The sequence below is a fragment of the Eleutherodactylus coqui genome, chromosome 8, assembly GCF_035609145.1.
Source record: "Eleutherodactylus coqui strain aEleCoq1 chromosome 8, aEleCoq1.hap1, whole genome shotgun sequence".
Taxonomy (NCBI): Eukaryota; Metazoa; Chordata; class Amphibia; order Anura; family Eleutherodactylidae; genus Eleutherodactylus; species Eleutherodactylus coqui.
This window is the reverse complement of record NC_089844.1, coordinates 177,052,198-177,078,039: the sequence shown is the minus strand read 5'-3', so window position 1 is coordinate 177,078,039 and position 25,842 is coordinate 177,052,198. Positions and strand designations below refer to the sequence as shown.

At 43.8% G+C, this 25,842-nt stretch overlaps 1 protein-coding gene across 3 annotated transcripts in view; it reads right to left on the bottom strand.

Annotated features, from left to right (window-relative positions):
- The window catches only part of LOC136577236 (uncharacterized), a 33,069-nt gene extending 14,708 nt beyond the window's left edge, over nt 1-18,361 (bottom strand). Inside the window, exons 1-5 of one of the 3 annotated variants that reach the window (XM_066577046.1) lie at nt 18,258-18,361; nt 12,687-12,957; nt 7,655-7,846; nt 2,723-2,745; nt 2,609-2,641 (exon numbers count right to left, since the gene is read on the bottom strand). In XM_066577046.1, the coding sequence (XP_066433143.1) occupies nt 2,609-2,641; nt 2,723-2,745; nt 7,655-7,846; nt 12,687-12,951 (513 nt within the window). In that variant the 5' untranslated portion in view covers nt 12,952-12,957; nt 18,258-18,361. Of the gene's footprint in view, nt 1-2,608; nt 2,746-7,654; nt 7,847-12,686; nt 12,958-13,818; nt 13,844-18,257 lie in introns of all 3 variants that reach the window. The other 2 variants (XM_066577045.1, XM_066577044.1) reach the window with 2 other exon arrangements.
- Between the last annotated feature and the right edge of the window lie 7,481 nt (nt 18,362-25,842).

Sequence of the window (25,842 nt, the reverse complement as noted above, 5' to 3'; positions counted from 1 at the left end):
TACCGTTGACATTGATTAGCACCATTTACATTTTGCCTGTTCTGTTTTTACACTTTCGCGCCACTGATCTAGGTCCTTGCCACCATTACCAGTAAGGAGATCACAAAGCCACCTGTGAAAACCGTCTGGAGGACATCCCCGTGGTCTCCTCTGCAACGGTGCACCTCAGGCTCGGACGCCACACAGCGGCATTCATTTTTAAGGGGCATTGGGGACATTCATTTTAAGGAACACATAGGAAGCATTACTGCTTTCAAAGGGGCATTATTTCATAAGGGCATAATGGTAACCTTTATTGGTACGTAGGAGCAAAAATGATGATACTATTAGTATTTAGGTACAATATGGAGCACTATCTCTTTAGCAAAAGTTTTAGGGTCACTAACTGGCACAACTGTTTTCAGGGGTGATATCTGTGTAGCACTATTGTTCTTTTTGGGAGGTTTATCATACCTATAACATTATATTTGAAGCAGAGTATTTGGGCATACAGTGCCACACAGCAGGTGCAGTAATAGGAGCAAATGGGGCAGCGACAGGCACAGAATTGGTGAAATAGCCGGGTGTAGGTCAGTAAATGTCAGGAAGGTGTCGGGAAAGTAAGGAGCCAAGGATGCCTGTGTTAGAAACCTTGCAAAGGCAAATCATAGCTGGAAAAAGTTGTCATGGCGGTCTGGGCTAGATAGAAAAGGCAGGAAACATGAAAGACTCCAGTCTGTGAGGAAGTGACCTGTGATCATTGGATATAACGGTACTGTAATCACTTCTGTGGTCTGCAGCGCATGTATAGAGCTGGTTTCTACCTCTGTATGGTGGTGATATTGGCCATTGTATGACCACTATAAAAGGCTTCCATTCTGTCAGGTTTTCGTTTCTTTGGACAGAAAAGTAATAAGGCAACCTGCGCTATTTTTCCACCCAAAAACAGAAACGTGACAGAATGGAAGCGAGCAGAAGCCTTTTCGTTTGCTTTCTGTTTTTTTTTTTTTTTTTTTAAACCCCATTGAAATCAATTGGGAAAATGGATCCTTTTTTATTTCCGTTTCTCGCTAACACAGGTGTTGTGATAGCAGCCTGACGTCGTAAACCTTTGCGCAGAATCTTCCACACAGTCGGTGGCGGAACATCCAATTCTCTGCTTGCCCTGACGGTGAATTTCGGAGGACTTCGTGTGAAACTTACACGGTTTCCACGCTTACTGATGGACGGACGGATGATTTTCGCTTACAGATGCGACGTTTTGCGAAAATGACATTGCAACTACTAACGCCTGATAGACGTGAAAATGAAGGGCTCAAAACGCTTTCCTGCCTCCATTGGCAGCCATTTTTCTTCATATCCCCCTAGTGATGACGACGGCAGAATAAAACGTTTTGGGCTTCATTTAAGAAAACTGTTACAGTAAGAGGGTGCTTGTTGCCCATAGCAACCAATCACAGTGCAGCTGTCATTGTACTGTATCAGCAGCTTGAGAGCTGTAAAACGGTTGTGGCTAGTAAGTAGCATTAATAATCACCATTCTAGATGGCATTGGAGACCCTCGCCACCGCCGTATCCAGCAGGACTGCCCCTTAGGCCTCATGTCCACGGGGAAAATCAGGCCCGCCGTGGATTCTTCATGGAGAATCCGTAGCGGGTCCCTCCTGCCCCGCGGACATGAGGCCAAAAAATAAGAATAAACTCACCTGTCCGGACGCTGCGGATCTTCCCTCCGTCGCGGCCGGATCTTCTTTCTTCGGCCCGGCGGATGTGCGCATGCGCTGGGCACATCCGCCGGGCTGAAGAAAGAAGATCCGGCCGTGAAGAAGGGAAGAACCGCATCGTCCGGAGCAGGTGAGTTTAATTCTGGTACGGGTCTCCCGCGGATCAACAGAAGCCTGCAGGAGCCGTCTCCGGGGGAGACCCGCACAGAAATGGAGCATGTCCATTATTTTTCCTGCACGCAGATCCGCGCCTGAAGGGAAAAATGACATCCGCAGGTATTCAACTACCTGCGGGTGTCCAATGCATCCCTATGGGGCGCGGATCCGCGTGCGGGAGAAACGCTTCAGATTTTAACCCCGTGGACATGAGGCCTTACCCTCACACTATGGGGGAAATGTATGAAGTCCGTCATTTCCTGCGCCAGGCTTAGTATGATTTCCTCCGCACACTGAATATATGAAGAGCCACAAATTACACAATAATCTTTTGGTCCGAGGCGCCCCGCATCATTGTCAAAACAATGTCAGGACCGGCGCAAAAGGCAGAAAAGTCACAAAATATCTGTGCAAGCCGGGCTAAAACAAAAATGTGTGATGTCATACATGTTCCCCACCACCAGTGCCCAATCTTGTACAGTTATCAGTCCGCCCTCTCCCCTCCATTATTTGTTGTAATAGCATCCAATTTCATAGTATATCCTCATTAGCACCCATCCATCATCCATCCATCAATCATCATCCATCTCTCTCCATCTATTGGTATACATCCATCATCAAACATCCGTCATTCTCCATCCATCATCGTCCACCAGTGACAAGGTTTACCTGCCAATGATTAACTGTTAAAATAAAATGACCTCCCTTAATGCCTCATGAACAGCGGAAGCATTCTATAAACTACTCACCTGTACGGGGGCGCTTGCAGGAGGGTCACTACCCTGGAACAAGGGAAGCACAGCATGTGAAGGTTCACGGGAGAGGCTTCTTTCGTTGTATTTTGATATGTGATCAACACTCACCTCAGTGCTTCTTGTACCCACACCTGTAATAATAGAGGAGGACATCGTTACATATCGCTCATTAACGCTGTACTACAGGAAAAAGTCTTCACCAACCAAACCCTCACTAACATTATATAGGGCATATGACCCATACCATTATACTACAGTAACAGCTATGTCTGAGGGGTTGTCACAGCTCCTAAATCATGACTGAGAGGTTGTCACAGCCCCTATATAATGTCTGAGGGGTTGTCACAGCCCCTAAATCATGTCTGAGAGGTTGTCACATCCCCTATATAATGTCTGAGGGGTTGTCACAGCCCCTAAATCATGTGTGAGAGGTTGTCACATCCCCTATATGATGCCCTAGGGGTTGTCACAGCCCCTATAACATGTGTGAGAGATTGTCATATCACCTATATATTGTATGAAAGGTTGTCACTGCCTCTATATAATCTATGAGTTTGTCACATCCCCTATATCATGCCTGAGAGGTTGTCATATCCCCTATATAATGTATGAGAGGTTGTTACAGCCCCTAAATCATGTGTGAGAGATTGTCCCATCCCCTATATCATGTCTGAGGGGTTGACACGGCCCCTATATCATGTCTGAGGGGTTGACACGGCCCCTATATCATGTCTGAGGGGTTGACACGGCCCCTATATCATGTCTGAGAGGTTGTCACAGCCCCTATATCATGTCTGAGGGGTTTTCACGGCCCCTTAATCATGTCTGAGAGGTTGTCACGGCCCCCATATCATGTCTGAGAGGTTGTCACGGCCCCTTAATCATGTCTGAGAGGTTGTCACAGCCCCTATATCATGTCTGAGAGGTTGTCACAGCCCCTATATCATGTCTGAGAGGTTGTCACGGCCCCTATATCATGTCTGAGAGGTTGTCACGGCCCCTATATCATGTCTGAGAGGTTGTCACGGCCCCTATATCATGTCTGAGAGGTTGTCACGGCCCCTATATCATGTCTGAGGGGTTGTCACGGCCCCTATATAATGTCTGAGGGGTTGTCACGGCCCCTATATAATGTCTGAGAGGTTGTCACGGCCCCTATATCATGTCTGAGAAGTTGTCACGGCCCCTATATAATGTCTGAGGGGTTGTCACAGCCCCTATATCATGTTTGAGGGGTTGTCACAGCCCCTAAATCATGTCTGAGGGGTTGTCACAGCCCCTAAATCATGTCTGAGGGGTTGTCACAGCCCCTAAATCATGTCTGAGGGGTTGTCACAGCCCCTATATAATATATAGTAAACCCGTCGGACGTTGCTGTAATCTCTGAGGAGAGGAAATTCAAGGAAACTCGTTCTGATAACATTGAATTTACATTGTGTCATTTTTATTTAAACTTACTCATTTTCATATGGGAAACATTTCAAAGTGTCATTTTAATTCTATGTATTTAATCATGTGCTTGTGGATACACAATATTTTTTGTTTTTCCGTCTGGTGCGTACACGAATAAATCCGAAGGTTTTCCGAGGCGTGAGCTGCCCACATACAGTTGTCCATGTGAGAAGCAGGGATTCTCCAAATCTAGCCCACACACTTGCAGCGATTGTCCTTGTGCTCTGTTGATGGTCATTGCAAAAGCGAGTCGCACCGGAAACTGTAAACGTTTGAGTTCCAATGGCATATCTGTTGGGATAATTGGAATCCGTGGCAACAGAACATCTTCCCCTTGAATTTCCCATTCAGAATTGTAGCTACGATGACATTCATCATCTTTTTCACTGAAAGTCTTGTACCGTTGCAAAGTCGTGGTGGATGGATGTTTCGGAGAAGAATGATAGGCACGCCTATTTTCAATGTTAAAATGTGCGGTGGCATACCTGGAAAATCGAGTGAATTCAAGAATTCCGTTGGGTAATTGACAGCTTCATCTTGATTCATCACAGTATCGATGGGCTTATACGTTGTCGCTTCACCTGGTCTTCCGTTTTGAATGCTGAAATTGATGGCATTGACATCGTTGTTGGTAGCTGCTAATATAGCCCGTGCGCGGAGCCACTGATGATTTTTGTAATTCCGCGCGATATTTGGGAACACCTTTTGGATCAATTCGTCTTTTGTTGATGTCATCTTACCAAAGTTTGTTGGCAATGTGATACATTGTGTAGATCTGTCGATTGGCATCTTCTCATTCCCAATATCCAGCAATTGTCTTGCGAAACGTTCGGCGGATGCATCACTTTGTAGTTGAGCACGCATCCCGTTGCTCGTAATGCCTTTTTCTTTCGTGCTCTTTGTTATTTTAATACAGTTACAGCTATTATTGAATTTGGTCCAGTACCTGAACAACTCCTTTAAGGCTGTTTTTCTGGATTAAACTGATAACAATCTCTATGAAGTGACCCAGAAGGATCCTACGCAGCAATATCGTTATATTATGGTAGTTCAAACATTTACCTAGGGCTTGAAATGGTTAACTACAGGTTAGTCTGCCCAGTAACTGGGTTAGGTATAATCTGCCCATAAACCAGCCTCTTTCCGATTGGCTGCTGGCAGTTCTAACTCTCATTAGCCAGTCTGCCTGATGAGAAGGATTCATGATTGGCTGAGAGACATTGGGGTGACAGTGAGAGGAAATCCGTGATTGGGGGAGAGTGAAGGGAAAGTCCCGCATGGGAAGGCAGGAAGCGCGTAGTCAGTGGCCGGAGAGCAGAGCATATGTGCTTGAGGAGAGTCAGTGAGAGCAGCAGTGAGGAGAAGACAGAGAGTGAAGACAGGAATGGACGGCAGAGAGCAGGTGAGCAGCTGTGAGGTAGGAAGAGCAGAGGAGAGTCAGTGAGAGCAGCAGTGAGGAGAAGACAGAGAGTGAATACCGGAATGGACGGCAGAGAGCAGGTGAGCAGCTGGGAGGTAGGAAGAGCAGGAGCCTTTCTTCTAGCCGGAGTCAAAAGGGAGCCTGTAACCGACAGGTAAAGCGCCGGAGTGCCTGAGGCCTGGTATAGTCACTTGGGGTGAGGGACTGAGTGCAACATCAAGTGCCTAGTTGTGACTAAAGGGTTAGTGCAGAAGCCAGAGTCAGTACTACCACATAAAACCTCCAAGTGCAGTGAACCAGTCCTGCGCGCTGCTATTTTTCATCGCCGTTTTCCACATCTCTGCAGGAGTAGGGAAATGGTGGTTAGTTCTTGGTGCACTGAGGTGGTGTTCCAAAGTGAAGGCTTTTGAGATAGGGAAATGGTGGTTAGTTCTTGGTGCACTGAGGTGGTGTTCCAAAGTGAAGGCTTTTGAGATAGGGAAATGGTGGTTAGTTCTTGATGCACTGAGGTGGTGTTCCAAAGTGAAGGCTTTTGGGATCTAGTATGGGATAAAGTAAGGTGGTGGTGGAATACAGTTCCTTCCGTCACCCACAAATATGAAGTTAAACTTCTGATCCCCCCCCCCCCATACTCTCGCACAAAAGGCAGTTGTTGCGGAGGCAATAAATCTCGGGCCTCTTTGTTGTCTTCATGAAGCAGTCTCCACGACAGGTACCGTCTCTCCACATAGCCATCTCTGCTGCTGTAACGCTGTAAGGTCTGTAGCTGCTCCCTCACAGGAGGAGCAGAAGTAGTAGAGGGAGAAGTAGATGGGGCATCCTCCGGCAGGATAGGGTTCCGTCTTAAAAGCTCCTCGGAAGAAGAAGAAGCAGGTGGTGGTGGGACAGGAGTGATGTGAGGTAGCCAAGCCAACATCTCCTCCATTTTTACTACACACAGACTGAAGGTGTCTGTGTGCAGACAAAGCTCTCCATCTCACATAAAAAGACTAAGCTTAACTAACTCTCATGCACCTTGCAACCACATATATAAAATAAGGTCACATGACATACAAGAAGATATATTTTGCAGTCATAACCCAGGCAGTAACTCATTCTGTGCTGCAGCTATGCAACACACATCAAATTCACTCACATAGAAGACACTGACAACACATAAGCACAAGGCACACAGATAATTCAGAAACGTCTAGAACCTTCTGTACACTACACAAGACTGTGTCCTGTCTACCACACAGCCAGATCCACCCCCAAGTCACCCTTTCTACCTCACAGCCAGATCCACCCCCAAGTCACCCTGTCTACCTCACAGCCAGATCCACCCCCAAGTCACCCTGTCTACCTCACAGTCAGATCCACCCCAAGTCACCCTGTCTACCTCACAGCCGGATCCACCCCAAGTCACCCTGTCTACCTCACAGCCGGATCCACCCGCAAGTCACCCTGTCTACCTCACAGCCGGATCCACCCCAAGTCACCCTGTGTACCTGACAGTCGGATCCACCCCAAGTCACCCTGTCTACCTCACAGTCGGATCCACCCCAAGTCACCCTCTTTACCTCACAGTCGGATCCAACCCAAGTTACCCTCTTTACCTCACAGCCGGATCCACCCCAAGTCACCCTGTCTAACTCACAGCCGGATATCCCCAAGTCATCCTGTCTACCTCACAGCCGGATCCACCCCAAGTCACCCTGTCTAACTCACAGCAGGATATCCCCAAGTCACCCTGTCTACCTCACAGCCAGATGTCCCCAAGTCATCCTGTCTACCTCACAGCCAGATGTCCCCAAGTCATCCTGTCTACCTCACTGCACTTGTTGAAGCTTTCTCTGTAACCACTGTATGATTTTTAAGAAAATCTTTATGCTGTAAAAAGGGGAAGGGGTTAAATATCACATTGGGTGAAAAGTAGTAAATTGTTTACATTCTGGTTATCTTAATATCACTCTCATCTTCTGTCTTATTTCTGCACTACTAACTATTATGCTGTATAGCACTGGTGTCACGACAGTTACCATCACAAGTCATCATTAGCTATTTACTAATGAAACAATGGTGATAGCCACTGTGACAGCAGTTTAGCTAACTCCTACTAGCACCATTAACGTCCAGTCTGGTGTAGTGCATCTTCTGTACAAATACTTTTGAAAGTCCAAACAACTTACTGTGAGAAATGACATCTTTGATGCTTTTCACTCTCCGCCTGAGCACTTCATTGCTTGCTTTGTCTTCTCGGGTGAACAGGAAGATGCCCTGAGTCAGAGTCTTCAGGCTGCGCTGATGTCCCAGAATTCTTTCCTTCGCCCCCTCACTGCTATCATCCAGATCATCAATGACAGTTATTACCCGCTCTTTACCTGTAAGAGACAGTTTCTCGGTCATCATTTGTAACAGATGGGGAAGTAGAAGGGAGAGATGGGGCAGACCCTGATCGATCCCGTCTCTACCACTGATTTGTAACATATCGACTGCTGCGAGCGCTCTTGCAACTATAACCACTTGTCATGGCAGAGCCTCGATCGATCACTCTAGCGGGAGTGCAAACGCAGAGGCTTTAGAATACAGGTGGATTTGTACCCAGCTTTCCTAGGCTTCTGCAGGCATGCAGAACGAATGCTCAAATCACCACTTGATCCGGTCTAATGGCTCCAGCACTCTACAAGACCCACACACACTTTCAGCAACCACCAGCTTTTGTTTCCCAGGTAAGATGGAACCCAGACTTATGAATTATTAACACAATCTTGAGAATTATGGTTCATTTTAAAATGGACAAGGTTTGACTAATAAATTGCAGATTTATTCTAAAAAAAAGACTAGCAGTGCTAAATAGTCATATATACAAAAATATACAGACAAATATGTTACAGTGGAGATGCGGTTTACAGGTCTACACAACAAACAGTATTTAAAATAAAGCAAGGACAAAATAAAGAAGGTACCACATTTTGGATATTTGACCCAAGATTCTGATTTGTGAGGAGTCACTTGAAATATGGGCAAGCGCTTACACTGTGGTGTATCTCTGAAGGTCTCACTACTGTGTCTCTTTGAGACCCCAGTTTTTAAAGTTTACCCAGAACACACCTCCCTTTGCCCCCTCTGAGGTCATTCACAAAAGGGTGAGTTACATGCGCATGGAAAAACACCATAATTCCCCATTTTAGCCATATCTCTGCAGGAGAACCTGCGGTCGGCAATATATACCTGCCATATTTCCATTCATAATTTGATCTACTCAGGGATACTAAATATGTCACAGAAATTATTACCAGGTACGTGGATATGCCATTTGGGGGTGTTCTGTGCCTTGCACCCCAATGAGTTAAGATGCATTTTGTTTAGCTGACCTGCCCAATTCTGAAAATATAATTCATATCAGGTTAGGACCTTCACACAACCAATAATCTTTATTACAAGATTTTTCCCTAATATGAATGTTGGAGCCAGCATGGCTGCAAGAACCCTGCTCCTAGGTGAATTAATTTTCTTAAACTTCATTAACAAGTAAGTGGTCACACAATTGGGTTCCCTCATGCTAATCTAAACCAAACAGACAAGTGGAGAAAAGAAAGGAAGGGGGTTATTTACATCACAGCTCAACTGGCAGCAGTAAGTAAATGAGTGGAAGGTCGACTGAAAACTACAAATACAATCTAACTACACACAAAATGGATGGCACACAAAATGGCTGATGGCTCACCAGTCTCTATGTCACAATCATCATAATGGACCACACATCATGGCTGCTCAGTGAGTGTCCTCCACCCAGGTTCCAAATAATGTAAGTCAAGTACATTCCTTGTCAAAAAAGTGAAGCCCCTAAAGTTGTTGTTTTGCTGTAAAACTTAGCATGCAGTTACATTTTAGGCAGATATGCAAATTATTAGAGTTGTGATGTTATTAGATAGATGGTCTTGCCACCTGAGACCCACTCTTTGTACTCTTGTGTAGAGCCTGTTGACTACTAGACGCATCTACTACACAATAACGCTACTAGGGGTGATTGACTGTTGTATGCGATGGCCCCAAGATCTTCACACCAGCAGTGGGGACAGTGTGCCGCTTCATAGCAAATGCAGAAGAGATTTCACCCAATTAGCAGAGTCTGAGAGGGGGCGCATTATTGGGATGTGAGAAGCTGGATGGTCTCATTGACAAATTGCCTGCTACCTGGGCCATTCTCATCAGACTGTTAGTAGGTGTTAGGACCAGTGGATGCGTGACGGTACACACACAAAGTGACCGGGCTCAGGATATCCTTAGAAGACCATCAGTAGAGAGGATTGTCTGATCGTTCGACAAGCATGAGCAGCTCCAACTGTGTCATTGCCTGCCATCCATTGACAAGTGGCACCATTGTTAGAGGCCCCTGTGTCTGTTTCAACTATTTCCATGCGCTTGTCTGAAGGACATTTGGTCTCACAGCGCTCATTACGTGTACTGCCTTTGACAGCTACCCACCATCACCTCCATTTGCAGTTGTGTCGTAAGTGAAAAAAAGTGGGCTGCTACAGTGTGGAATCAGGGGTTGTCTTCAGCGATTAATCTACGTTTAGTTTGGGCACTGACGACGGCCGTGTTCATGTCTGGAGACCTAGAGGTGAGTGCCTCAATTCTGCCTTTGCTATGAAGTGGCACACTGTCCCCACTGCTGGTGTGAAGGTCTTGGGACCATCGCATACAACAGTCAATCACCCCTAGTAGCGTTATGAGGGACATTGAAATCTCAGTGATATGTTCAGGACATCCTAAAGCCAAAATTGTTGTCTCTCATGACAGGGCTTCCAAGAGGCATTTCCCAGCAGGAAAATGCTCAGCCGCACACACAAGGATGTCACAGGAAGTATCTACAACATTGTCACACTTCTGTGGCCTGCCATGTCACCAGATTTATCAACAATATAACATCTATGGGGCAATCTGTGATACCAACTTTGACAACCTAGGAGTTTGCACATTCTAGAGGCTCAGTTACAGCAAATGTGGAGCGACATGCCACAGGATACCATACGGAATCTGTAGGCCTCCATGCCCACCCGTATCACATCTTGTATCCAAACTAGAGGTGGCCCAACAGGTACTAGAGCCTTCATGCCCACCCATATCACATCTTGTATCCAAGCTAGAGGCAGACCAACAGGCTACTAGAGCCGCCATGGCCGCCCGTATCACATCTTATATAAAAGTGGCCAAACAAGGTACTAGAGTCTCCATGCCCGCCATATCACATCTTGGATCCAAGCTAGAATCAGCCCAACAGAGTACTAAAGCCTCCATGCCTGCCCGTATGACATCTTGCATCCAAGCTGGAGGCTGTACAACAGGGTACTAGAGCCTTCCTTTCAAGGGCTCAGCCCAAACAATAAATGATGCTTTTGTTCTGATGTTGTAATCACTTAGGTATATCAATGTTACAATTATACAGAGAAAGTTTCATTAAAGTCCACCAACTCCTTCGAAGATATTTGAGCAAAGTAAACCCGATTTGAGATTGGGGCTGAGTAGAGGTTGTGGGTGTTATTTAGGCCAAGTACAGAGTGTCACCACCCAGGTCCAACCATGTAAATACGTTCTGTTCTTGACTGTTTCTTAGGACCCTTACACTGTGCTTCCTCAGCGCGTAAAAGAAGAGTTCAAAAATGTCCTGCGACTGCTCCTTGCGGCCTTCCTTCTGTTCATGATGACATTATTATAATGTCGTGTGCCATTCTCATACACAATCTTCACAACCTCCATGGGTTTTCTAATGCTGTCCTTTATCTATTAACACCATATGGAAACTTCTCCTTAGAAATCTCTATTCATACATTACTCCACTGCCACCTTGTTGGGGCTTCTTCACACTTGTGCTGTCATATTTTGAACAATGGGGAAACTCAAAGTGCTGGATTTTACACTAACCAAGCCCGAATGACGATGAACAGACCTCATTGAATATTATGGGGCCTGTCTGGCTTGCGTTATGCTCTCTGACATTTTTCATGGTGACATAACACTGCATGCTGTGCTATTTCTCCTGGAGTTTAAAGTAAATCGGCAAAGCAAGCTCCAAATGGAACCTCCGATGCAGATGTCAATGCGCCATATGTCCAAAATTGAGACTCGTTGGACTCCGGTTCTACTCATTTCCATAGGTCTGGATTTCAGGATTGAGTTCATTTCCAGAGGATAGGATGTCCTCTGTGGGATGATAAAGGGATATTCCTAAAAAGGACATTCATCACCCATAGACAGGATAGGAGATAAATATAAGACCACTGGGGACCCACAGATTTCTAGAACGGGCGTGCATCGTCCAAGCGGAGGTAAGCCAATGTGGGGGAGACCACGGGTATACCAGATGGATGTCACGGGTGGCTCTGCGATCTCTCCCTGCAATGGCTGCAAAGGGCCTTGCTCGGTCGCACGCAGTGGCAAAAGGGTTTCTACGGTTAGCAATTATCAATGGTGGTTTTGTCACGTGACACCAGTACCTCTTCTTTAATGGACTGCGGTGGTGAAGTAAAAAATAACTGACACGAGTCCTTTTGGCTTTGCTGGTAAACTTGAGCTACTCAGTTTACTTTAGCTCTTTGTAACATTCAAAACAACATTTACAGTTTATCAGTAATGGCAAGGGTATTACTTTGCATTGACAATGTTGCTCCAAGTTTCAATTCAGTACAAGACAGTTTAAACTTCAACGCTCTCTTTGCATTCAAAGGTTACTCAGCAAGAATTCCCACAGTCCTAGTTATATGAGGGTTGATTTCTTGAAGATTACTATGCACCTTGAAGTACACCTCCTCTCATGTCCTACTTTGATGACAACCTCCTCACTACTCCCTCTAACCCCTCCTTCACTTCCTCTCTTCTCTGACACTTTCTTTCCAAACTTCTCCAAACATCCTGCCTTGCCCTGCTCACTTTCTTGAATCTCACCCTTCCCCCTCTACCAATCAGCAGCAAGCTGTTGGCTGGGCAGATAGCTTAAGCCCATGAAGAAAGAGGAAAGACAGGGTCTTTCAGACATAAGACACCTTCGATGTCTCAGTATGATCACATGGCCAAGTGCTGCAGGACTTGTGGCTGTGTGACTACCCTGGAGGACTTTGCAGCCTTAATGACACTGATGCAGATTCAACAGTTTTTCTTAAAAAAAAACTTTTTATTGTGCAAAAGTAATAAAAATTCTCTTTAAAAAGATGTTCTTACCGAGCGCCTCAAACATGGTCTTCACTTCCTCATCATACAGAGAGTCGGTGACGTCCGTGATGTTGACTCGTCCTCGGTTTCGGGAATGGTAGAGGATTGCAAAGGAGCAACTGTAGACCTCCTTACAGAACAGGCTGTGGTTGGAGTTGGTGATGGTGAATGTAGACACCACCCAGTCTTCTCTCAGGATGTCCAACAACCATCTGTACTCCGTCTCTCCAGATCTGGAAAATATCACCAAACGAGACCCGGACCTGGGCACCATGATGTCCTGCAGGAATATTCCCAAACACATCAGTGCTGGGGTAAGAGGAACTGCCATGGAGTCATCTACACCTGGAAGGTCCTCCAAAACTTGGAAGAACTTCTATTCCCTATCAGATATAATAGAGTTTATCTGCCCATTTTACTGTACATTTTGTGCAGTCCGTGACCGTACTCATGGGTGTGGGACACACCGGCTATGTCCCACACTGCAGTAAGGCTATTACCCTTATTAGTGCCCGGTGTGTTGTTGTTTTCCGGTGTATTGTGCACGTATTAGGTGCGCATTTGTGCACCCCCAATAGACTCCTATGGGACGCAGGTGCACAAATGCACACCAAATAGAGTATGTAGCATGTTACATAAATACCATGGACTGTTACATTATAAGTTGTGTGGTTGTGTGTTTTATTACTGGTTATTGGTACATTCATGTGTCATGGCACATATTATCCCGTGTGTGGTCGGCATGGGTGGCTGTTCATCAGGATTTTGCATCTGGTTGCTCCTCCCTATGCATTTTGCAGGCCTGCATGCTTCTGGGTAGCGGTGTTTTCACCCCTTTGTATATATCTACCATCTATTAGTAAGCATGGTCGCCTGCTAGGTTCTTCATTAATTGTCCTTTTTTCCCTGATAACTGACTTCTTTATACAAAGAGGTAAAGCCCCTAACAGCCCGCCAGATCCATTAACAGACACCAGGGCAGTGATGGCAGATAGTACAGCGATCGGACTGGACAGTATATTCTAGATTCTCAGGCTACTACAGGTATATAACGCATACATCTCAACCAGTCATGAGCGGTAGCATATAATAGCAGGCAGATAGATTATTTAATCTTTTTAAAGAAATCATTCACATCTACCTGATTAACGGCCGACAGAGAGGAGCTGGAAGAAGAATAAAGGTGCAAACACAGATCAATATAGTAGTGTGTATGAAAACAAGGAATAAGTAATTAAATTATTACACCGATCAAATGACAACAGAAATCACACACACCAGAGGGAACACGTGTGTGTGTGTGTGTGTATGTGTATATATATATATATATATATATATATATATATATACATATATATATATATATATATATATATACAAAAGCCCTGACTGACTGACTGACTCGCCAAAAGTTCTCCAACTTCCCGATGTCGTAGAAACATGAATTTTGGCACAAGCATAGATTATCTCCAAAATAGGAAAAGTAATTGGGTCCCAACTTGATTATTCAATTCTAGCGCAAAAAAATTAGCGTCAAAATTTAACGTACATAATCTAAATCTCTCACTTGTCAATGTCATAGAAACCTAAAATTTGGCAGGGGCATTGAATATGTCATAAATAGGAAAAGCTAATGGGTCCCAACTCCGTTATTCAATTCTAGCGCAAAAGAATTGGCGTCCAAATTTTACGTACGGAATCTAATTCTCTCACTTCTTGGTGTCATAGAAACATGAAATTTGGAACGGGCATTGATTATGTCATAAATAGAAAAAGTTAATGGGTCCCACCTCAATTGTTTAATTCTAAGCGCAAAAGAATTAGCGTCCACATTTTACGTACAAAATCTAATTCTCTCACTTCCCGATGTCATAGAAACTTGAAATTTGGCACGGGCATTGATTATGTCATAAATAGGAAAAGTTAATGGGTCCCGACTCGATTATTCAATTCTAAGTGCAAAAGAATTAGTGTCCAAATTTTATGTACGGAATCTAATTCTCTCACTTCCTGATGTCATTTTATATAAATGAAACGTTGCATTGTTACCTCCCCATGGTGTTTCCTGGGTAATGCAGAGAACTATGCAAAATGGTGAACATATGTTTTTCCAGTATCTCTAAACTAACCATGACCTCATAAGATTTTCCGTGTGAACACCAGATAAACACCAGTACCAAATTAACTCGGGCGAAGCCAGGCTAGTATATATATATATATATATATATATATATATAATTGCCTCACTGACTGACTCGCCACTAATTCTCTAACTTCCCGATGTTGTAGAAATATAAAATTTGGCAGGAGCATTCTATAGGTCCTTAATAGGAAAGGTAAAGGGTTCACAACTCTATTATTCAATGCTAAGTGCAGAAGTATTGGCACCCCTATGTAATGCATTTAATAACACACATTTGTACTGCACAAACATGAAAATCCGCAATGTGTGAGAAAGTTATTTTTTCAAAAACCATGAAGCCTAGGGAAATGACTTGTATACTGAGGAGAATCTACTTCACCTCTGTGTGTGTATATACTAAGGAGAATCTAATGCTTCTCAATGTATATACTGAGGAGAATCTACCTCACCTCTACGTGTATATACTGAGGAGAATCTACCTTACCTCTATGTGTATATACTGAGGAAAATCTACATCACCTCTGTGTATACACTGAGGAGAATCTACTGAAAGGCTGTAAAGTGTATAAGAAAGCGGCCATGGACTGCAGGGATTTAACATGCCTTTAAGGCTAAGAAGGGGCTGCAACTTCCAGTCTAGGGTTAAATTTGAATATAAAATGGTGTTGCTTTTAAGAGTAAAAATTGAGGAAAGGGAGGGGTGGCACATTCTGCAGAGGGACATCACTACATGCAGTCTGAGGAGAATCTAATGCTCCTCTATGTGTATACATATTTTATTCCTCGGCTCTTCTAAAGTAACCATGACTTCATAAAATGTTCCATGCAAACAGATAAACACCTGTACCGAATTAACTCAGGTGAAGTTAGGTATATCAGCTAGTAACTATATTTATATATATATATATATATATATATATATATATATATATATATATATATATATATATATATATGTGTCTGTATATATACTATACATATATACACACAGAGATGTAACGTGAAGCTTCGGGGCCCCAATGCAAAACCTGTAACGGGTCCTCCAACTATAATGCCTTATTCATAGTACTGGGCTCCCTATATGTAGAAAAGAGGCCTTATGGGCCCCCTAAGGCTCCCGGGCCTGGGTGGAACAGCATCCCCTATAGTTATGCCCCTGCACGTGGCCCTTCTGTACTGTGCATGTGTGATATATACATTAGGTGACCAGATTTTCCCAGCGTCAAAGCAGAGCAGAGTGGAGTGGTCATGGGCGGGTTTATCACAACGTATGATTTTACCTCCGGCGTTATAAAATGTACAGGGTGGGTTTAAAAAAAGACAGGGAGCAAATTCTGCAGCATTTCTGCATCCAAAAAACAGTCAAAATCTGTACCATTTGTGTGGAATTTGACTGGAAATCAGCTGCGTATCCACAGCTGATGTCATACTATGTGGCACTCGCCCTCAACTCCTCAGTAGGGCTTCCCACTGTCAGCGCTCCTCAGCTTCTCGTTCTTGTAGCGGCATCACCTGACCAGCGGCATTGCACCAGACCAGGCCACTGGGAACCAGAAGCTAGGGAGCACTGATAGCGGGAAGCCCTCAGAGGAGATGAGGGGGAGCGCCGATGCGTATCTGCAGCTGAGTTCTATTCAAAATCTGCACCAATGGTATAGATTTTGACTGTTCTTTTAGATGCAGAATTTGCTGCGGAACTTTACCCTGCGGACATTTTGCAGCATTTCTGCCACGTGTAAACACACCCTTAGTCAGCTTGAGGTACGCTGCCACATGCAGAGGGGTCTCAGTAGTAATATTGTCCCCTATACTAGCCCCAGCAATAATAGTGGCCCCCACAGTGGCCCCAGTAGTATTAGCCCTTCCTTATACTATCCACAGCAATAATGGTGACCCACACAGAAGCCCCAGCAATAATGGTGAGCCCCCCCCCCCCCCCACAGACGCCCCAGCAATAATGATGACCCCCCACAAAAGCCCCAGCAATAGTAGAGACCCCTACAGAAGCTCCAGCAATAGTAGTGACCCCCACAAAAGCCTCAACAATAGTAGTGACCCTCACAAAAGCCCCAGCAATAGTAGTGACCCTCACAAAAGCCCCAGCAATAGTAGTGACCCCCACAAAAGCCCCAGCAATAGTAGTGACCCCCCACAAAAGCCCCAGCAATAGTAGTGGCCCCCACAAAAGCCCCAGCAATAGTAGTGACCCCCACAAAAGCCCCAGCAATAGTAGTGGCCTCCACAGAAGCCTCGGCAATAGTAGTGGCTACCACAGAAGCCTCGGCAATAATAGAGACCCCCACAGAGGCCCCAGCAATAGTAGAGACCCCCACAGTGACCCATAGTATTAGTGCTCCCCTATACTAGCCCCAGCAATAATGGTCAGCCCCACAATGACCCATAGTATTAGTGCTCCACTCTTAACAGCCCACTGCCCCTCACAGTGACCCATATACTTACCCTCCTCCTAGTCTTCACAGCGCTGACTATCCTCTCAGTGCTGCTTCTGGTGGGTGGAAGCCTGTGTGCACCTGCAGCAGCGCCTCCTCCCCTCTGCTCTCATCTCCTCTCTAGCGGAACCAAAGAGGAGAGCTGAGAGGAGGAGGATCCCGGATGCACACACTCCATCAGTGCATCTGGTCCGCGGTGCTGAAGAGTGATTACCGGGCGGGAACCTCTCCCGGTAATCACTTTAAGGGTGATCAGATGTCACCAGAAAGCGGGACAAATGCCTGTCTGGCTGGGGTCCTGGTGGAAGGCGGGACACAGGGCCCCAAAGCGGGACTGTCCTGCCTAAATCGGGATGTCTGGTTACCTTATATATATTATACACACACACACGCAACCGCTGCTCTGTTTGTGTGTGTATATGAATACATGTGTGTGAATATATATATATATATATACATACACGCAGCAAAGAGGGGGTATGTGTATGTATGTATATATATATATATATATATATATATATATATATATATATATATATATACACACACATATATATATATATATATATATATATATATATATATATATATATATATATATATATATATACATACACACACACACACAAAGCAGACAGGGGACACGTGTATAGACACACACATCACACACAGCAGACGGGGACAAGTATATACACACACACTATACAGAGGGGACATGTATATATATACATCACACAGCGGAGAGAGACACACACACATATATATATATATATATATATATATATATATATATATATATATATATATACACACACAAAGCAGACAGGGGACACGTGTATAGACACACACATCACACACAGCAGATGGGGACAAGTATATACACACACACACACTATACAGAGGGGACATACATGTATATATATATACATCACACAGCACAGGGGAGACATATATACATATACACATCACACACTAGACCCCCCTCACCTCACTCAGGAATCGTTGTCTTCACTCGTCTTCCTTCCTGTAACTGAGTTTTCTGTCTCACAATGAAAGTGAAACTACAGACTTGGCCCTGTGTCGGGCGGGGTGCGGGCTTTCGTTCTTTCATTTTCCTGTCCTCCGTTATTGTTATATAATGGAGGATGGGGGAGGGGGTACAGAAGGCCCTGGGCTGTAATCAGGAGGGCCGCGGGGTCATTTGTCAAGGAGGGACACTTCTGCTTCTTGTATCACCTGTCTCCCAGCCTTATCTCTACACTTTACTGCTTTGTAATTTAAAGATTAGCATAAAAATCATCAAAATATAGAAACCTCTACGGTGCAAATCGCTCCATGATGGAACAATACAGATATGGGGTCCTCGATACAGATAGGAGCCAGGCAGAGAGTTAATGGAGCAATGGGAAAAGTTTATTAATGCAAATCTACTTCCAAGCTGAGAAAGAGGGACACTGAAAGTGACCCTCCAACCTGGACCAACCAATGATGTAATACACAGTGTGCATCAGGTAGTCAGGGAAGCCGTGTGGACATCTTCGTTTGTCCAGGATTGGAGGGTTGCTTTAACCCATTAGTATTGCAGCCTATTTCTGTAAGGGACTTACCCCTCAAGGGTTAATGTCTCTTAAAGGACTCAAGGTGTGGCAATTCCAAGGATGTATTGGGCTAAACTGATCATTCTCAGTAGAAATTTTCTAGAGACTGGAGCCTTAGTTAGAACCCCCGTCATCCCCCCCTCCCCTCCCAATTTCAATACCACCATTAAAATCAAACTTTTATTAAACTAAATTAAAATAATAAGATGCATAGAGGTTAAAATTACAAACTCCTGCCTAGCCAACCTGGGAGCGCTGAGCCACCTATCTATATATATAAAGACGAAAGCCCTCACTGACTCACTGACTGACTCACTGACTGACTGACTCGCCAAAAGTTCTCCAACTTCCCGATGTCGTAGAAACATGAATTTTGGCGCAAGCATAGATTATCTCCAAAATAGGAAAAGTAATTGGGTCCCAACTCGATTATTCAATTCTAGCGCAAAAGAATTGGCGTCGAAATTTAACGTACGTAATCTAAATCTCTCACTTCCCAATGTCATAGAAACCTAAAATTTGGCACGAGCATTGATTATGTCATAAATAGGAAAAGCTAATGGGTCCCAACTCCATTATTCAATTCTATGCGCAAAAGAATTAGCGTCCAAATTTTACGTACGGAATCTAATTTTCTCACTTTCCGGTGTCCTAGAAATGTGAAATTTGCCAAGAGCATTGATTATGTCATAAATAGGAAAAGCTAATGGGTCCCAACTCCATTATACAATTCTATGCGCAAAAGAATTAGCGTCCAAATTTACGTGCGGAATGTAATTTCTTCACTTTCCGGTGTCATAGAAACGTGAAATTTGGCATGAGCATTGATTATGTCATAAATAGGAAAAGCTAATGGGTCCCAACTCGATTATTCAATTCTAGCGCAAAAGAATTGGCGTCCAAATTTAACATGCGGAATGTAATTTTCTCACTTTCTGGTGTCATAGAAACGGGAAATTTGGCACGAGCATTGATTATGTCATAAATAGGAAAAGCTAATGGGTCCCAACTCGATTATTCAATTCTAGCGCAAAAGAATTGGCGTCGAAATTTTACGTGCGGAATGTAATTTCTTCACTTTCCCATGTCATAGAAACGTGAAATTTGGCATGAGCATTGATTATGTCATAAATAGGAAAAGCTAACGGGTCCCAACTCCATTATTTAATTCTATGCGCAAAAGAATTAGCGTCCAAATTTTACGTGCGGAATGTAATTTTCTCACTTTCTGGTGTCATAAAAACAGGAAATTTGGCACGAGCATTGATTATGTCATAAATAGGAAAAGCTAATGGGTCCAAACTCGATTATTCAATTCTATGCGCAAAAGAATTAGCGTGCAAATTTTACGTGCGGAATGTAATTTCTTCACTTTCCAGTGTCATAGAAACGTGAAATTTGGCACGCGCATTGATTATGTCATAAATAGGAAAAGCTAATTGGTCCTAACTCGAATATTCAATTCTAGCGCAAAAGAATTAGCGTCCAAATTTTACGTACGGAATGTAATTTTCTCACACTCCGGTGTCATAGAAACGGGAAATTTGGCACGAGCATTGATTATGTCATAAATAGGAAAAGCTAATGGGTCCCACCTTGATTGTTCAATTCTAAGCGCAAAAGAATTAGTGTCCACATTTTACGTATGGAATCTAATTCTCTCACTTCCTGATGTCATTTTATATAAAGGAAACGTCGCATGGTTACCTCCCGTGGTGTTTCCTGGGTAACAGAGAGAACTACGCAAAATGGTGAACATATGTTTTTCTGGTATCTCTGAAGTAACCACGACTTCATAAGATTTCCGTGTGAACACCAGATAAACACCAGTACCAAATTAAGTAGGGTGAAGGCGGGTATATCAGCTAGTCTATATATATATATAAAGCTGAAAGCCCTCACTGACTCACTGACTGACTGACTGACTGACTCGCCAAAAGTTCTCCAACTTCCCGATGTCATAGAAACATGAAATTTGGCACAAGCATAGATTATCTCCAAAATAGGAAAAGTAATTGGGTCCCAACTCGATTATTCAATTCTAGCGCAAAAGAATTGGCGTTGAAATTTAACGTACATAATCTAAATCACTCACTTCCCAATGTCATAGAAACTTAAAATTTGACACGCGCATTGAATATGTCATAAATAGGAAAAGCTAATGGGTCCTAACTCGATTATTCAATTCTATGCGCAAAAGAATTAGCGTCAAAATTTTACATAAGGAATCTAATTTTCTCACTTTCCGGTGTCATAGAAACGTCAAATTTGGCACGAGCATTATGTCATAAATAGGAAAAGCTAATGGGTCCCAACTCCATTATACAATTCTATGCGCAAAAGAATTAGCGTCCAAATTTTACGTACGGAATGTAATTTTCTCACACTCCGGTGTCATAGAAACATGAAATTTGCCATAGGCATTGAATATGTCATAAATAGGAAAAGCTAATGGGTCCCACCTTGATTGTTCAATTCTAAGCGCAAAAGAATTAGTGTCCACATTTTACGTATGGAATCTAATTCTCTCACTTCCTGATGTCATTTTATATAAAGGAAACGTCGCATGGTTACCTCCCGTGGTGTTTCCTGGGTAACAGAGAGAACTACGCAAAATGGTGAACATATGTTTTTCTGGTATCTCTGAAGTAACCACGACTTCATAAGATTTCCGTGTGAACACCAGATAAACACCAGTACCAAATTAAGTAGGGTGAAGGCGGGTATATCAGCTAGTCTATATATATATATATATAAAGCTGAAAGCCCTCACTGACTCACTGACTGACTGACTGACTGACTCGCCAAAAGTTCTCCAACTTCCCGATGTCATAGAAACATGAAATTTGGCACAAGCATAGATTATCTCCAAAATAGGAAAAGTAATTGGGTCCCAACTCGATTATTCAATTCTAGCACAAAATAATTGGCGTCAAAATTTTGCGTACGGAATCTAAATCTCTCACTTCCCAATGTCATAGAAACTTAAAATTTGACACGCGCATTGAATATGTCATAAATAGGAAAAGCTAATGGGTCCTAACTCGATTATTCAATTCTATGCGCAAAAGAATTAGCGTCAAAATTTTACGTAAGGAATCTAATTTTCTCACTTTCCGGTGTCATAGAAACGTCAAATTTGGCACGAGCATTATGTCATAAATAGGAAAAGCTAATGGGTCCCAACTCCATTATACAATTCTATGCGCAAAAGAATTAGCGTCCAAATTTTACGTACGGAATGTAATTTTCTCACATAGAAACTTAAAATTTGGCACGGGCATTGATTATGTCATAAATAGGAAAAGCTAATGGGTCCTAACTCGATTATTCAATTCTATGCGCAAAAGAATTAGCGTCAAAATTTTACGTATGGAATGTATTTTTCTCACTTTCCGGTGTCATAGAAACTTGAAATTTGGCATGCGCATTGATTATGTCATAAATAGGAAAAGTTAATGGGTCCCAACTCGATTGTTCATGTCTAAGCGCAAAAGAATTAGCGTCCACATTTTACGTACGAAATCTAATTCTCTCTCTTTTCTTGGTGTGATAGAAACGTGAAATTTGGCACGGGCATTGATTGTGTCATAAATATGAAAAGTTAATGTGTGCCAACTCAATTATTCAATTCTAAGTGCAAAAGAATTAGCGTCCAAATTTTACGTACAGAATCTAATTCTTTCACTTCCCGTTGTCGTAGAAACATGAAATTTGCCATGAGCATTGATTATGTCATAAATAGGAAAAGGTAATGAGTCCCAACTTGATTATTTAATTCTATGCGCAAAAGAATTAGCTTCCAAATTTTACATACGGAATGTATTTTTCTCACTTTCCGGTGTCATAGTAACGTGAAATTTGGCACGAGCATTGATTATGTCATAAATAGGAAAAGCTAATAGATCCCAACTTGACTATTTAATTCTATGCGGAAAAGAATTAGCGTCCAAATTTTGCATACAGAATTTAATTCTCCAACTTCCCGATGTTGTAGAAACGTGAAATTTGGCACGAGCATTGATTATGTCATAAATAGGAAAAGATAATGGGTCCCAACTCGACTATTGAATTCTTAGCGCAAAAGAATTAGCGTCTAAACTTTGCGTACGGGATCTAATTCTCTCACTTCCCGATGTCATAGAAACATGAAATTTGGCATGAGCATTGATAATGTCATAAATAGGAAAAGTTAATAGGTTCCAACTCGATTATTCAATTCTAAGCGCAAAAGAATTATTAGCGTCCAATTTTTACATACGGAATCTAATTCTCTCACTTCCAGGTGTCATAGAAACTTGAAATTTGGCACGGGCATGCATTGTGTCATATATTGGAAAATTTAGTGGGTCCCAACTCGATTATTCAATTCTAAACGCAAAAGAATTAGCGTCCAAATTTTATGTACGAAATCTAATTCTCTTACTACTTGGTGTAATAGAAACGTGAAATTTGGCACCGGCATTGATTGCGTCATATATATGAAAAGTTAATGGGTCCCAACTTGATTATTCAATTCTAAGCGCAAAAGAATTAGTGTCCAAATTTTACGTACGGAATCTAATTCTCTCACTTCCCTTTGTCGTAGAAACATGAAATTTGCCAAGATTATTGATTATGTCATAAATAGGAAAAGGTAATGGGTCCCAACTCAATTATTTAATTCTAGCGCAAAAGAATTAGCGTCGAAATTTTACGTACATAATCTAAATCTCTCACTTCCCAATGTCATAGAAACATGAAATTTGCCATAGGCATTGAATATGTCATAAATAAGTAAAGTTAATGGGTCCGAACTCGATTATTCAATTCTAAGTGCAAAAGAATTAGCATCCAAATTTTATGTACGGAATCTAATTCTCTCACTTCCTTATGTCATTTTATATAAAGGAAACGTCGCATGGTTACCTCCCGTGGTGTTTCCTGGGTAACGCAGAGAAGTATGCAAAATGGTGAACATATGTTTTTCCTCGGTATCTCTAAAGTAACCACGACTTCATAAGATTTTCTGTGTGAACACCAGATAAACACCAGTACCAAATTAACTCGGGCGAAGCGGGTATATCAGCTAGTAATATATATGATTGCTGTATACTGTGCTTTATTGAGCTCTCCTAAGTAGCTGGTAACTGTATAAGATATTAAGCAGGCCAGCAATGTAGACTCTGCCTAAATAATATCACCAGGTGTGCATGTTTGAGCCAAAAGAAGCATAGAATCAACCCAAAAATGTTCACCAATGTAGTGGAATTTTCAGGGTTCTGGGGTTATTAGAGGCCTCCTCAGGGGTCTGGAGTTACTAGAGGCCTCCTCAAGGGTCTGGAGTTACTAGAGGCCTCCTCAAGGGTCTGGAGTTACTGGAGGCCTCCTCAGGGGCCTGGAGTTACTGAAGGCCTCCTCAGGGGTCTGGAGTTACTGGAGGCCTCCTCAGTTGTCTGGAGTTATTAGAGAGTCCTCAGGGGTCTGAAGTTACTAGAGGCCTCCTCAGGTGTTTGTGGTTACTAGAGGCATCTTTGAGTGTTTGGGGTTACTAGAGGACTCCTCGGGTGTTAGGGGTTACTAAAGGGCCTTCTCAGGTGTTTGGGGTTACTAGAGGCCTCCTCGGGTGTTTGGGGTTACTGGAGGCCTCCTCGGGTGTTTGGGGTTACTAGAGGCCTCCTCCGGTGTTTGGGGCTACTAGAGGCCTCCTCAGGTGTTAGGGGTTACTAGAGGCCTCCTCAGGGTTTTGGGTTACTAAAGGCCTCCTCAGGGGTTTGGGGTTACTAGAGGCCTCCTCAGGGGTTAGTGGTTACTAGAGGCCTCCTCAGGGGTTAGGGGTTACTAGAGGCCTGCTCTTGGGTTAGGGGCTACTAGAGGCCTGCTCTGGGGTTAGGGGCTACTAGAGACCTCCTCAGGGGTTTGGGGTTACTAGGGGCCTTCTCGGGGTTTTGGGATTACTAGAGGCCTCCTCCGGGGTTTAGGGTTACTAGAGGCACCCTCAGGGGTTTGGGGTTACTAGAGGCCTCCTCAGAGGTTTGGAGTTACGAGAGGCCTCCTCAGGGATTTGGGGTTACTAGAGGCCTCCTCAGGTATTTGGAGTTACTAGAGGTCTCCTCAGGTGTTTGGGTTACTAGAGGCCTCCTCATGGGTTTGAGGTTACTAGAGGCCTCCTCATGGGTTTGAGGTTACTAGAGGCCTCCTCAGGGGTTTAGGGTTACTAGATGCCTCCTCATGGGTTTGGGATTACTAGAGGCCTCCTCAGGGGTTAGGGGTTACTAGAGGCCTCCTCAGGGGTTAGGGGTTACTAGAGGCCTCCTCAGGTGTTAGGGGTTACTAGAGGCCTCCTCAGGGTTTTGGGTTACTAAAGGCCTCCTCAGGGGTTTGGGGTTACTAGAGGCCTCCTCAGGGTATAGGGGTTACTAGAGGCCTCCTCAGGGGTTAGGGGTTACTATAGGCCTGCTCTGGGGTTAGAGGCTACTAGAGGCCTGCTCTGGGGTTAGGGGCTACTAGAGACCTCCTCAGGGGTTTGGGGTTACTAGGGGCCTTCTCGGGGTTTTGGGATTACTAGAGGCCTCCTCCGGGGTTTAGGGTTACTAGAGGCCCCCTCAGGGGTTTGGGGTTACTAGAGGCCTCCTCAGAGGTTTGGAGTTACGAGAGGCCTCCTCAGGGATTTGGGGTTACTAGAGGCCTCCTCAGGTATTTGGAGTTACTAGAGGTCTCCTCAGGTGTTTGGGTTACTAGAGGCCTCCTCATGGGTTTGAGGTTACTAGAGGCCTCCTCAGGGGTTTAGGGTTACTAGAGGCCTCCTCATGGGTTTGGGATTACTAGAGGCCTCCTCAGGGGTTAGGGGTTACTAGAGGCCTCCTCAGGGGTTTGGGGTTACTAGAGGCCTCCTCAGGCATTTGGAGTTACTAGAGGCCTCCTCGGGTGTTTGGGGTTAGTAGAGGCCTCCTCAGGTGTTTGGGGTTACTAGAGGCCTCCTCATGGGTTTGAGG